Source organism: Macrotis lagotis, chromosome 1, assembly GCF_037893015.1.
Source record: "Macrotis lagotis isolate mMagLag1 chromosome 1, bilby.v1.9.chrom.fasta, whole genome shotgun sequence".
Classification (NCBI taxonomy): domain Eukaryota; kingdom Metazoa; phylum Chordata; class Mammalia; order Peramelemorphia; family Peramelidae; genus Macrotis; species Macrotis lagotis.
This window is the reverse complement of record NC_133658.1, coordinates 40,187,129-40,198,787: the sequence shown is the minus strand read 5'-3', so window position 1 is coordinate 40,198,787 and position 11,659 is coordinate 40,187,129. Positions and strand designations below refer to the sequence as shown.

Genomic DNA, 11,659 nt, shown 5'->3' with positions numbered 1-11,659 from the left:
GCTGATGAGATCACCGAGTGATTTAGGGAGCACATGCGCAGGACTGGTTGGTAGGACTGGGCCAGGGCTAGTATGAGAAAAGAGAGACTGCTGAGGCATGGCCACTGGCCATAATGGGGGAGGCATGGAGGGGAGAGGCAAAATTCAGCTTTCAAGTACTAACTCCTCAAGCTCTTCCATTTGAGCTGGCAGAGCTTTGAGGCAGGTGAGATCTCCAAAACCTAAGGCCCTTTTCTACAAACCAAGGAGGGGGGGCTTCTCACTCCAACTACCCCTCCCCCACAACTGGGAGTTACCATGGTAACAGTACCATCTCTTTATCCATCTCCACCTGTGTTCTCCAGAACCCCTTCCCCAACCCAGCCTCCTGGGTGCCCTGGTGGGGGAGATCTCTGCTTTTCCAGACCCCCTAGAAGGCTCACACTACTTTCCATCACGGTACATGTCAGTCCCAAGTGAGCAGCTTCGGCCCTGGAAAGCTTGATACACCTAGAACCCCTAAGTTACTCTTTGATCAGACCTCCTGGCATTCCCCCAACACTTTAGGGCTCTGGGGGTAGGAGACAAGATGGCCCCCTGGGATCCATCATTCCCTCAGATGGCCCCTCTCATCTTTATGCCCAAACTTGGATCATCCTGCCGCACAGCACCAGGCCCCAGGTCCCCAGATCCTGGCCCCTGCTAAGAGTGTCCCTGGGCAAGAGACCAAGCCCAGGACTTATTTTGGACAATCAGTCCCTGGAGTTGACTGCCAAGAGTTATTTTGAGGTTGACTCCCTTCTGCCAGTCTGGGGCTCCGCCTTTCCACAAGGCGACGAACCACCTGCCACAGTCCATCCTCCTCCCTCGGGTCCAGAATGCCAGCTGGCAATTAGTTGGGGGGGAGGGGTGACATCAGAGCATCATAAAGCCAGGAACCCCTGGCCGATGGGCTGTGCTCCGCTGCAGTTCCGGGTCTTCTCTGCTGCTCACATCCCCCCCGGTTCTGCCTGCCACTGCCATCATCATGCCCACCCACCGACTGGTGATTGTCCGCCATGGCGAGAGCACCTGGAACCAGGAAAACCGTTTCTGTGGCTGGTTCGACGCAGAACTGAGCGAGAAGGGGATGGAAGAGGCCAAACGTGGGGCCCAGGCCATCAAGGAAGCTGGCCTGGAGTTTGACATCTGCTACACCTCAGTGTTGAAGCGGGCCATCCGCACCCTCTGGTTCATCCTGGATGGTGTGGACCAGATGTGGGTACCTGTGGTGCGGACTTGGCGCCTGAACGAGCGTCACTATGGGGGTCTCACGGGCCTCAACAAAGCAGAGACAGCTGCCAAGCACGGGGAGGCACAGGTCAAGATCTGGAGACGTTCCTTTGACATCCCACCCCCACCCATGGATGAGGCACACCCTTACCATGCAGTCATCAGCAAGGTGAGGGGGGGAATACATGGACTTCCTCTGGTCCAGGGAATGGAGGGAGGGCTGGAGCATGAGGTAGGGTGGAGAATGGTTTGGGAAAAGAAAACATCGGTCCCTGGTTAGAGATCCACACTGGGCATCATCTCTACTGCCCTTGACAGGCGCGGCGCTATGCTGGTCTGAAACCTGGGGAGCTGCCCACCTGTGAAAGCCTGAAGGATACCATTGCCCGGGCTCTGCCCTTCTGGAATGAGCAGATTGCTCCCCAGATCAAGGCAGGGAAGAGAGTGCTCATTGCTGCCCACGGTAACAGCTTACGAGGCATAGTCAAGCACCTAGAAGGTAAGCTCTCTTGTGGCTGCATCCCATGGTACCCCTGCCATTTCCACTCATCCCAAACCGTGCAGGGCTCTGATCTGATTGCCACCCCCTCCCAAATAGGATCACTGCCATAGAGCTAGGGCCATGCAGAGAACTTAGTCCCCGCTCCAAATCCTCAATTTTGAATCAGTCTTCCAGATTTCTCTTGATCTCTCTTGGAGATTAGCCAGGATGTAATGTGTCCCTCTGGGGGGAATGCCTTCACCTGCACCAGCTAGCTTTGGGGTGATACACCAAAGCCAGGATCCCATATAAGCAGTTACAGGGGGGTTGGGATAACTGGACTTGGGTCTCCCCCTCTCAGACAGTCCAGCTTGATGGGGCTCCTGCCCTGGCTAGGAGACCGAAAAGTTCATAGCAGACTAGAGGAGTCATCAGCACCTGTTGCTGCTAAATACTCCTTGTGACACTTTTCCTTAAGTCAGCCGAACCGGGACCTCAAGGTTCAGGGAAGGTCCCCCTCAAGGAGGGAGAGAATGGATGACTAGACTGGGAGATGACTCCAATTATGAAATGATGGGGTTGGGCTCCAAAGTCCCTTTCGCTTCAGGCTGGGACACCCTAGCCTCCTAAGGGAGTGATATAGAGGGAAAACCCCTGACTTAGGATTCAGTTTTATCCCCTAATTCTATCAGCAGATGTTCCATACTGGAACAAGCCCCGCTTCCTCTTGTGTGAAATGTGAGGTTTAGACTAGATGACACAGTGGACAGAATGCCAAGCTTGCAGTTAGGAAGATCTGAGCACCAATCTAGCTGGGACTCTGGGGACATCACTTAAATTCCTCCTGTCTCAGTTTCTTCATCAATAAATTGGAGAGAATAGGAGCCATCTCCCCGGGAGGATGTATGGATCAAGAGATATTTGCAAAGCACTTTGCAAAGTCCATACAAATACTATGATTATTGTGAGTTTGAAAAGTATAAAGCAAACTTTACAATGCTTTCTAAATACTGGCTATTCTTAAATAATCCTGCAAGTTTCTCCTAGGGTGAGCATTCCTTTGCTCCGGAATTCTGAGGCTCTCTGCTTCCTTATTTCTCTTCTCAACACTCCAATAAAGATTTTGCCAGAGCCAACAGTCACTAGTCCCCCCAGGCCAGCCTTCGGTGACCATCACCCAAGCTGAGCTGAGCTCACCTCCACGAGAGGAGTGGGGAGGGAAGCAATGGACATGTCCATATACGTGGAAGAAAGAGGACAGGGCAGTAACACCAAAATGGAAATGACCCAGAGTGGTTGGTGTAAATAAGGAATAAGAACAGCTTGCCTCTAGGCCCTACCTAAAGCTTCAAAGATGACGATCAGAACCCAGTCTCCTGAGAAGAGGGGAGAGCAGAAGGTCGGTTGGATGGTGGTTGGTCACTGAAGCAAGCACCAGCTGCTGGTATCAGAAACCAGCAGCCAGGGACAGGCATCTAGTGCCCTAGACTGCAAAAGCCTGGTTTGCCCCAGAGCCCCTAAATGGGACTAAAAGGAGCAAGTGCCTAGGAAGTCTGGTCCCCTTGGGAGCACATTAGGTTGTGGTCTGGCTTGAGAGGTGGGGGTGGCAGGGCCAGCTGTAGGATGGGCGGTTTATTTTGCTTTAACAGATTGGGGGCCGCCAGCCTGGAAACCAGGAGGTAGGCCTTTCATTGTCTTCCTTCCTGGGTTTCTCAAGACTTCCTGCCTCATGGAACCCATTTGCAGACCACCACCAAACTGGGCAGTAACTAGTTCCCAAGGAGGGGTTTGGGAAAAGAAAAAGGATTTAAGATGGCGTGTGGGGAAGGGTAAAGACCTAAGAGAAGCCTAAATGGCAGGCACACTTGCTAAATATATCCAGCGCAGGGACTAAAAACAGACTGTTCCCCACAGCCCTCCATTGCCTTCTCCGGTGCCCCCATGTTCCTCACGTAGGGATGCTCACGATGACAGAGCACACCAGTTTTGCCCTGCCCTAACTCTTCAGCAAGGAGCCTCAGGGTCCAGCTGTCACCTACTCCATGACCTTTGGGGAAGAAGAGAAGCAAGCAAGCAACTTTGGTGACATTTATTTCCATAGCCCCACCCAGAGGCAAAGAAATCTCAAGACAAGGAGACTTGGGTGGACTCCCAGGAGATTCCCATTCACAACCCCCCAAGGAATTATATTTTCTTATATGCTCCCCACCAGGCCCCTCCCCAGTTAGGATATGGGGGGCCAAAGCCAGACTGGATCCTGTTGTCCAGCCAATTCATCAAGTGACCACAAGGGGAGGCCACTTCTTAAGTAGGTGACCAAGGAGGAGACTCTCCTGATTCCTAGCTGTAGCTAGCTTCTCTTGGTCTCTTACAAACTCAGGTGTCCTCCAGCTCTAATGTTTATGTAACTGAGCAAAACAGTACAATTTTCTCATTTTTTAGATGGAAAAACCCACAGGTAGGCAGAGGCGGCTGCTGCTCTTGGCGCTGGGTTTGAGATAGGTGCAGGAGAGGAGTGGATTGCACAAAAACGACCTGTGGCTTAGAGGATCCTCTAAAAAGCAGCTTCCCCAGTCCCTAGCCAGCTGAAGGAGGTGGCTTTAGGTGTTTATTCCAGCCCTAAATCTAGGGTCCTATGACCTTTGCCTTTTTTTTCTGAAATGCTAATCTGATCCATTCTAAATACTTAAAAGACTTTCACCGATTTGTCAATATGGCCACCCTGCTGGGTGGGTTTTATCACTTAAAAAAAAGTAATCAGTACATGTGCGACAAAGTCTAAAGGTCTGCTAAAACGGACCATCTTCTGAGGCAGTGTGGTACATTGAGAAGGGGGCTACACTTGGAATCAAAGCACCTGGTTGAGTCCAGTCTGGTGCTTTTAATACTTGTGTGACCTCAGGCAAATCCTCCATCAGGGCTGTTGAACCTCACTTTTAAGTTTTAATTGAAACAATAGGTGGTATATTTTGATTTGCCATTTTAGTGAGAGCTCTGAGGTAGCTCTGCTTTGTTTGCTTCTTGGATTCCTCACCTGGGAAATGAGCGGTGATGGATTTAGGACTTCTCAGTCCCTTCCAGCCAACTTCTGAAAAAAATGGAAAACCTTCCAGGTGGAATCTTATTGGTCGCCCCCCCCCCCCCCAGGTAAATAAGTTTATTCAAAGCGGGATAACTGAGGTTCCTGAGTGGCGACATCTATTAGTAGGATGGGGATTTTCAAGTTCAAAGTCAAAGAATTCCATGGGCGTGTCAGAATTGGAGACTGGCATAAATGTTCCAGCCTCCCCCCCCAAAAAAGTGGGTTGTGGTCCTTCTTGCAGGGTGGGGTTTTAAACCCGCAAATAAAACAGATGAAATATAGAAGCAGCTGGCGAGCTGTAGGAAAAGCTGATAGGGCAAAATCAAGGCAGCTCAGGTTACCCTGTGGCCAGTCTGCGGGCAGCCCCAGCTCTGGTCAGCTGTGGTCTTTATGCACACTTCCCTTTGATTCGATGAGTTTACAAATCCATGGGTAGTTCGTTCACCCTCTGGGCCAAAAAAAAAAACAACCCTTTTAGGGGGTTAACAGACTGGCATTCCAGTTCAAGACTTCACTTGGCAAATAAAACATAGGGGGCAGCAGGCAAGACCGACTGGAGCTTATAATAGCAATAAGCCGTAAGTGCACTTCGAAAGGAAGATGACAATCTTCTGTCCCTACAGCAGTGGGGATGGACAATAATGTGAAGCAACACTACTCTCCAGCTGTCACTTTTCATAAATTTTTCAACTAATTCCAGGTATAAGCTCCCAGGAAACAGACCTCTGAAACCCTCTAGTCTAGAGCCACGAAGGCTCCTTGCCTCCAACTTCAAATCAATAAGGCTTTATAGATGAAGCAAACTAAGAACTGAAAAGGTAATTTTGATAAGCTAAGACACTGAAGGAAAGGAAAAAAAAGATGCCGAGAACAGCACAGGAAAAGACTTGGGTGGTTACTCTGGTGAAAGGTTGAGGAAATAGAGAAACAATGCTGCCATTAGAAATTCGGGTTTTTTAGGATCATTCTGTTCTCCAAGTTATTTGTACCCTGAAGTGTTGCTTTCCTTTCTCCAGCAAGGTTTCTTGTTCCACACCTCAAGATGAGTCTTTCCCATTGCTCCTAGGACCATCAGAATGGAGCAAATAAGGCGGCATGTTGGCCTTTTTCCTTATTGTGTTCAAATCCAAGTGTCTGAGAACCCAAAGTGGGGTCCCAGCAAAGCAGTGTATAGTAACTCAGAACTTAACCAGGTGAATTCCAGTAAGCCTTTCGGAAGGTAAGGTGTATATATCTGGCTAGTTTCCTGAAAATGCACTGCAAGCAATTTTATGGATAGTGTATGAACACAGCAAATCCTTCCCAACAGCCAAACTGCACTACACTATCAATACCCCTAAGACTGCAATTGTCATGCCACCTTTACACTTGGAGTTGGTAAACTATTAAAAGAATCAGAAGCAACTATGAGGAGTGGGAAATGAACCCTTCTAGTGAAGAATACCCCAAGTTAATGTTTTTAACTTTTCATGGTTAAATAGTGTGAATTGCTTCTTTTTTGCTCTGGGAATACGAGGCAGATAGCAAAGAAGCTTGTACGAAACAATTCCTGAAGCTTTCGATGATGAGAAACACAGGTTCTGAACAAATGAGTACCACATTTCAGGCCCAGAGTTATAAAAAGGTCCCAGTCGCTGGTAAGGAGCTTGGGGGCATTTCAATACAAATAGTTGTTTCACACACCAATGTGTCCAGAGGGGTGTGGTAGGGAAAATGCTGGAACAAGAACCCTGGTCAAAATGTGCTCTTGGTGCTTAAGCCTATGGAGGTTTGTGCAGGGAACCCATATTTCCCCAAACTTCAGGCTCCTGTCACCAAAAGGCAACAATAAACATGTTAATAAGGCTAGGGACAATTCCAGTATGCTTGGTCACCGATTCATAGCCATTCTAGCCTTCACCCCACATCTAAGCCCTTCCACACTCCAGCCCCACTTGATCTCCATTTTTCTGAGCTTTTCCTCTCATTCCCTTGTCCTTTGTATGGAGTGTTTGGATATCTTAGCCTGGAGATCCCATTCATTAACTTGACATCACAGGGACCAAGATTGACTCTTGACTTTACCACTGAGACACCCCGCCATGATGATGTTTTGTATTTCCAGGGTCTAAACTCAAAAGGGGTTATGGCTGGGGATGAGTATCCTGCACATTTTGTGCTTGATGCCTGACAGTTTCAGGTGTCTTGGGATTCCAACCTTGTATTTTTCCACCCAAGAACTGTGTCCAGTTGAACACACTAAGGGATGCCCACAGCTGGGGAGGATGCTAAAGGTCATGTTGCTATTCCAGGCACCACGAGAGCCTGAGCCCAGATAGGGTCAGGTTTCCACCAGCAGTTTCTTGCCCTTCCCATGCCGGGGGAGAAGCCACTCTCCTCCCAGTCTCATCCCTTCTGAACTGGGCTCCAAGCCCCCTCAGTTTCCTCATGTCCCCTCCAACTCTACTGCTGGGACTCACATAGGGAGAGGCAAGAGGCCTCTCCTGGATTTTCAGACCAGCTCAGAGAGGGCTGCACAGGTAGCGAGGACCCATGTCACCCCTGCCCCCAACACATGTAGTACTTGGTGCTAGCCTTCAGCATGACCTTTCTTCACTGACTTTTTGGAATTTGCTGTTGAGCAGGGATTTGCTTTAGGGCCAATTGGCCCAGGCTATAAAGGTCACTGGAATGCCAAGGAGGTTATCACTGTCCCACTCCACGGGGCCCAATCACTGCTCCTGACTTGACCCGCAGTTCTACTTCCTGGGCAATTTCCAGGAGGAAGTTGAGGACAAAGCACTGGGCTCACTGTTGATTCTTCTGCTATTCACAGGCATGTCAGATGAGGCCATTATGGAACTCAACTTGCCCACTGGAATCCCCATCGTGTATGAACTAGATGACCACCTGAAGCCCATCAAGCCCATGCAGTTCCTCGGGGATGAGGAAACCGTCCGGAAGGCCATGGAGGCTGTGGCTGCCCAGGGCAAAGCCAAGTAATAGCCTGGAAGCAAACTGTGCAATAAAGTCACCTTCACCCACTCCACTGTTGACTGACAGGTGTCTGACCCATGACACTTGTGGAACAGTCCTGTGCACTAGGAGGCTGGTGCATGAGGACAAGGCTCTCAGGAGTTAGGTGGTAGAAAGGATGCTAAGATGTAACTCTCCATTCTGCTCCTGGTAAATCCCTACATACTAAAACCATCCCTGCTCATGATTCTCTTGCCCTTCTTTGACCCAGCCCTCCCTGGACCCCTCCCCCACCTTGGGATTGGTTGGCTCCTCTATCATCTGATAGCTGAATACAGCAAGATCCCAAAAAGTGGTGACACTCTGCTCCCCATCTGAGGGGTGCCCAGGGATGTGCCCACCCCCAAGGGTGTGGTTCTAGAACCTCATGCAGGCCATCCCACTGCTCCCTTTCCCTAGCAGGGACCCCAGCATTGTTACAAAAAGCTAATAGGGAGAGGAGAGCAGCCAGAGCTTCCCTGGAGAAGAGGTCCTTGGGACAAGACACAGAGACATAATCACATTGAAGGGCGCATCATGTTTGCAGACACTGTCACACGTCTAATGCGTGTGCTCCATCGTGCAGGTCATCAGCCCCGGCCCACACACACTGGGGCCAAGGGAATAGGAGTGGAATGGAGAGAGTGGCAGATGGGAAAAAAAAAACAAGCCCAAAACAAAATCCCAATCTGCCTCCAAACCATGGTAACCCAGGCTGGTTTTGGTCACATACAAAAATAAAAATACTCCCTCAATTCATTCAACCCAAAGGTCTCTAGTAAGCGCTGCAGCCATCACCCCTTCAAAGCAAGAGGAGAATGAAGAGGGGCCCAGATGCGGTTGTGCCCCGTGGAGTCCAATCTCCCCAGGGCTCCCCGGTGCCTACAAAGCCAGGAAGGCTGAGGCTGGGAAGGGGAAGGGGGCTTTGCTTAATCACCAACAGGCTAGAAGTTTAGGGAACACTGGCAGATCAGAAGGGCCCAGGCATCCCTCTGAGGGTGTGGAATCACCAGGTTATTGCTGTGATTGAGGAGACAAACTTAGAGGCCAGCAGAAGGGACCCCCAAAGCCTGGAAAAGCACTGAAAAGGGTCCTTCACCACTTTAGGAAAAAAAAAAGTCTTGCAGGGGTGGGGGTTCACAGGCCTCCCACTCCCCCCAGCCCAATGGGTCTCAGGCAAGCAGCAGGGCCACCCTAGCCCCCAACCTCCAGGGCAAGTAACAAGCTGCATCAGTGAGGGAAGGAATGACCTGAAAAACCCAGAACCCCAGTGCTGGGAAGCCCTCACTCAATAAGCTCCACATAGTTGGCAGGAAACATGCCAAAGTGGCCGTCGGGGCCGTAGCCACGCCACCAGCCCTCGTCGATCACTTCAATTCCTGTGATGAGGTTTTCAGGGTCAAAGGAGATCTCTGTGTCATCAGCTGAAGAAGAGAGCAGAGCAAAAACACTCATGAGGAAAAACTTAGGGGACACCTCAAGAGCTGGCCCCTCCTCTGCAACTGCCTGGTTCCTGGGGTGATTTTCAGGTCCTGGGATGGCAGACTGAGAGACAGAAGGATCTGCAAGCCCCCTGCCGCTAGGGCTGGCTGTCCCCTGGGTCTCACTGGGACTCTGACCAAGTTGGGGAAACACCGAGCCCAGCGTTGGCAGCAGACTGTCCTCTAGGTCCCAGGGAAGCTCCACTGAGAAGCTCAGTCAAGCTGAAGACCAGGGTACTGAGGGGGTTCCAAAGATGGCAGAACTGAGAGGCTCCCATGATGTTCATGGGGGGAACCCACCAAAGTGAAATCAAAGACCTTTAAAGAAGGGACAAAGGGCCAGTCTAAGATCCTCGACAGAACCACTGTCTCTGCCCAACACCAGGCCCTGGATTTTCTCCAATGGAGTCAGGGAAAGTGGAATTGGAATCCTGCCTGACACCAAGTGACAATGAGCAGCTCAGTGCTAGGAGTCTCAGGTTCTCCTTTGCAAAGCCCACATATTCACACTGACCCCAGCCTGCCTCAAAAGTAGTCATAGATGGCAAAGGTTGCCATTCCTCCTCCTGCCCCTACCCCAGAGCTCTCTTCTGGGAGCTGCAGGGGGCTCTCACTGTGCTCCTGCCCTGCCCAGCCAGGCAGTCAGCCCCCATGCAGGCCTTACCAGCCTGGTAGTCATACAGGGCCCTGGCACAAAGTCCCTTCTGGCCCAGCTCTGGTCCTGGCTTGTAGTGATCAGTATATTCATAAGTAGCCTCTTCCTCTACCTGTCCAGGGAAGGAGAAAAGAGAAGGATGATTTCTCTTCTGTTGTCTTCTTCTTTGGGCCCATTACCTGCCCACCCTCACCTCTCTCCTAGTGGCTGTCCCAAGAAAGACTTCTAAGTTGGAGGGGGAGCAGCATCCACATATAAGGAAAGGTCCAGGTTAACAGAACAAGTCTTCCAAGGGTTGGGGAGCTGCTGTTCTCCCCCCCCCTTCCTTCCTCTGCAGCCCACCCCAAATGTCAGATCCTAGATCACTCCCACTGCCATCCCCCTGCCTGCTAAGTTCCTTGAGGTCAGACTAGCAAAGCAATGCTGACAGCTCTGACAGTCTCGGTGGGGTTACAATTGTACACAAGTTTTGACAGTGATTCCCAAAGGAAAATGCTGAAGCATCGACCTGTGGGGGCTCCTCATAGAGATTATCTTGCTCTGGAGGCTTCTCATACAGGCTTTCTTCTTCCACCTGCCCTCCCTGCTGCATTTGGAGATCTGAGAACAAAGTATGTGTGTGAGGCCATTTTCACCCAGGAGCTGCTTCTCCCCCTCTCTCCCCCAATCCCCAACCACCCTTCCACAAAAAACCAAGGGAGTTACTTGTTGCAGGTGCTGGGGAAACTGGGCTGGCTTCTCTGGTGAAAGAAACTTCTGGCTGGGTGTGCTGCCTCTGCAGGAAAGGGCTCCGAACCTTGCCTAGGAGAGACACATCAGATCAAATGAGTATTTGGAAAGGAAGCTCAAATAGCCTGAGGCCTCATTATCTCTTCTTCTTTTTTTTTTTTTTAGAAAGCAGGGTGGCAAAACCAACAGGAAGCTGACTCAAAAGAAAGGAAGTCCTAGGTTCAGATCCTACCTCCAAAACCCGATTGGGTGACCCTAAGCAAATCAACCCTGTGGCCCAGTTTCTTCCTCTGTAAAAGGAGGGATCCAGTTCTAAACAGATGATCCTATTAGCTACTACTGCACATACAGCAGTTCACATGCCCAGGTCACTGCTAATTAATGCTGATGCTGCCCGGCCAGCTCTTCATTGTCCTCTTGCCCCCATGTTCCCATTCCAAACTCCACTGGGACGATCCTGTCCACAATCAGCAGCTCTCCTCCAGGAGAGCCTCTCTGGATCATCCCTCATTCTCTCCTCCTTCACTAATGTTTGTCCTTCATTCTCAAAGTAGAACATGACATCAGGGAGCTGATGCCATGACAAGCTCATGAATTGGATTTGAGTGAGAGGAGCCTCACTTTCTCCTCCAAGATCATCTAGGTACAGTGACCAGATATGAAGTAGGATGACTAGAGATGGACCTGGATACAGGGCAATCAGGGTTAAGTGACTTGCCCAATATCACAGAGCTAGTAAGAGTCAAGTGTCTGAGGCTGGATTCAAACTCCTGTCCTGACTCCAAAGTCAGTGCTCTATCCACTGTGCCATCTAGCTCCTTCAGTAGAACCATTCAAGACCTATTCTTACTCCTTTCTAAAGCACATTTCTCCCACTCTCCTTAATTAATCCTTTCCAGCTTCCTCACTGCCTCTAAGGTCATCTTCCTGCCCTTCTTCCCCCTCCTAATCCGTTCATTCATCTATCCTTCCCTCTCTCCTTGGCC

At 50.4% G+C, this 11,659-nt stretch overlaps 2 protein-coding genes across 4 annotated transcripts in view; one reads left to right on the top strand and one right to left on the bottom strand.

The window, feature by feature from the left end:
- Nucleotides 1–861: 861 nt before the first annotated feature.
- PGAM2 (phosphoglycerate mutase 2) lies at nt 862–8,572 on the top strand. 2 transcript variants are annotated; one of them, XM_074198519.1, is made up of 4 exons: nt 862–1,420; nt 1,570–1,750; nt 6,335–6,451; nt 7,630–8,572. In XM_074198519.1, exons 1-4 carry the CDS (start codon nt 1,007–1,009, stop codon nt 7,794–7,796), a joined length of 879 nt encoding a protein of 292 aa, XP_074054620.1. In that variant the 5' UTR covers nt 862–1,006; the 3' UTR covers nt 7,797–8,572. The 2 variants fall into 2 exon arrangements, with proteins under 2 accessions (XP_074054620.1, XP_074054630.1); XM_074198529.1 differs by lacking the exon at nt 6,335–6,451 and having other exon boundaries at nt 891–1,420.
- DBNL (drebrin like) overlaps nt 8,137–11,659 on the bottom strand; it is a 32,658-nt gene continuing 29,135 nt past the window's right edge. For both annotated transcript variants that reach the window (XM_074198505.1, XM_074198494.1), the window contains 4 exons: nt 10,650–10,745; nt 10,453–10,544; nt 9,954–10,056; nt 8,137–9,232 (listed from right to left, as the gene is read on the bottom strand). In XM_074198505.1, coding sequence (XP_074054606.1) covers nt 9,093–9,232; nt 9,954–10,056; nt 10,453–10,544; nt 10,650–10,745 — 431 coding nt within the window. In that variant the 3' untranslated portion in view covers nt 8,137–9,092. The remainder of the gene's footprint in view (nt 9,233–9,953; nt 10,057–10,452; nt 10,545–10,649; nt 10,746–11,659) is intronic.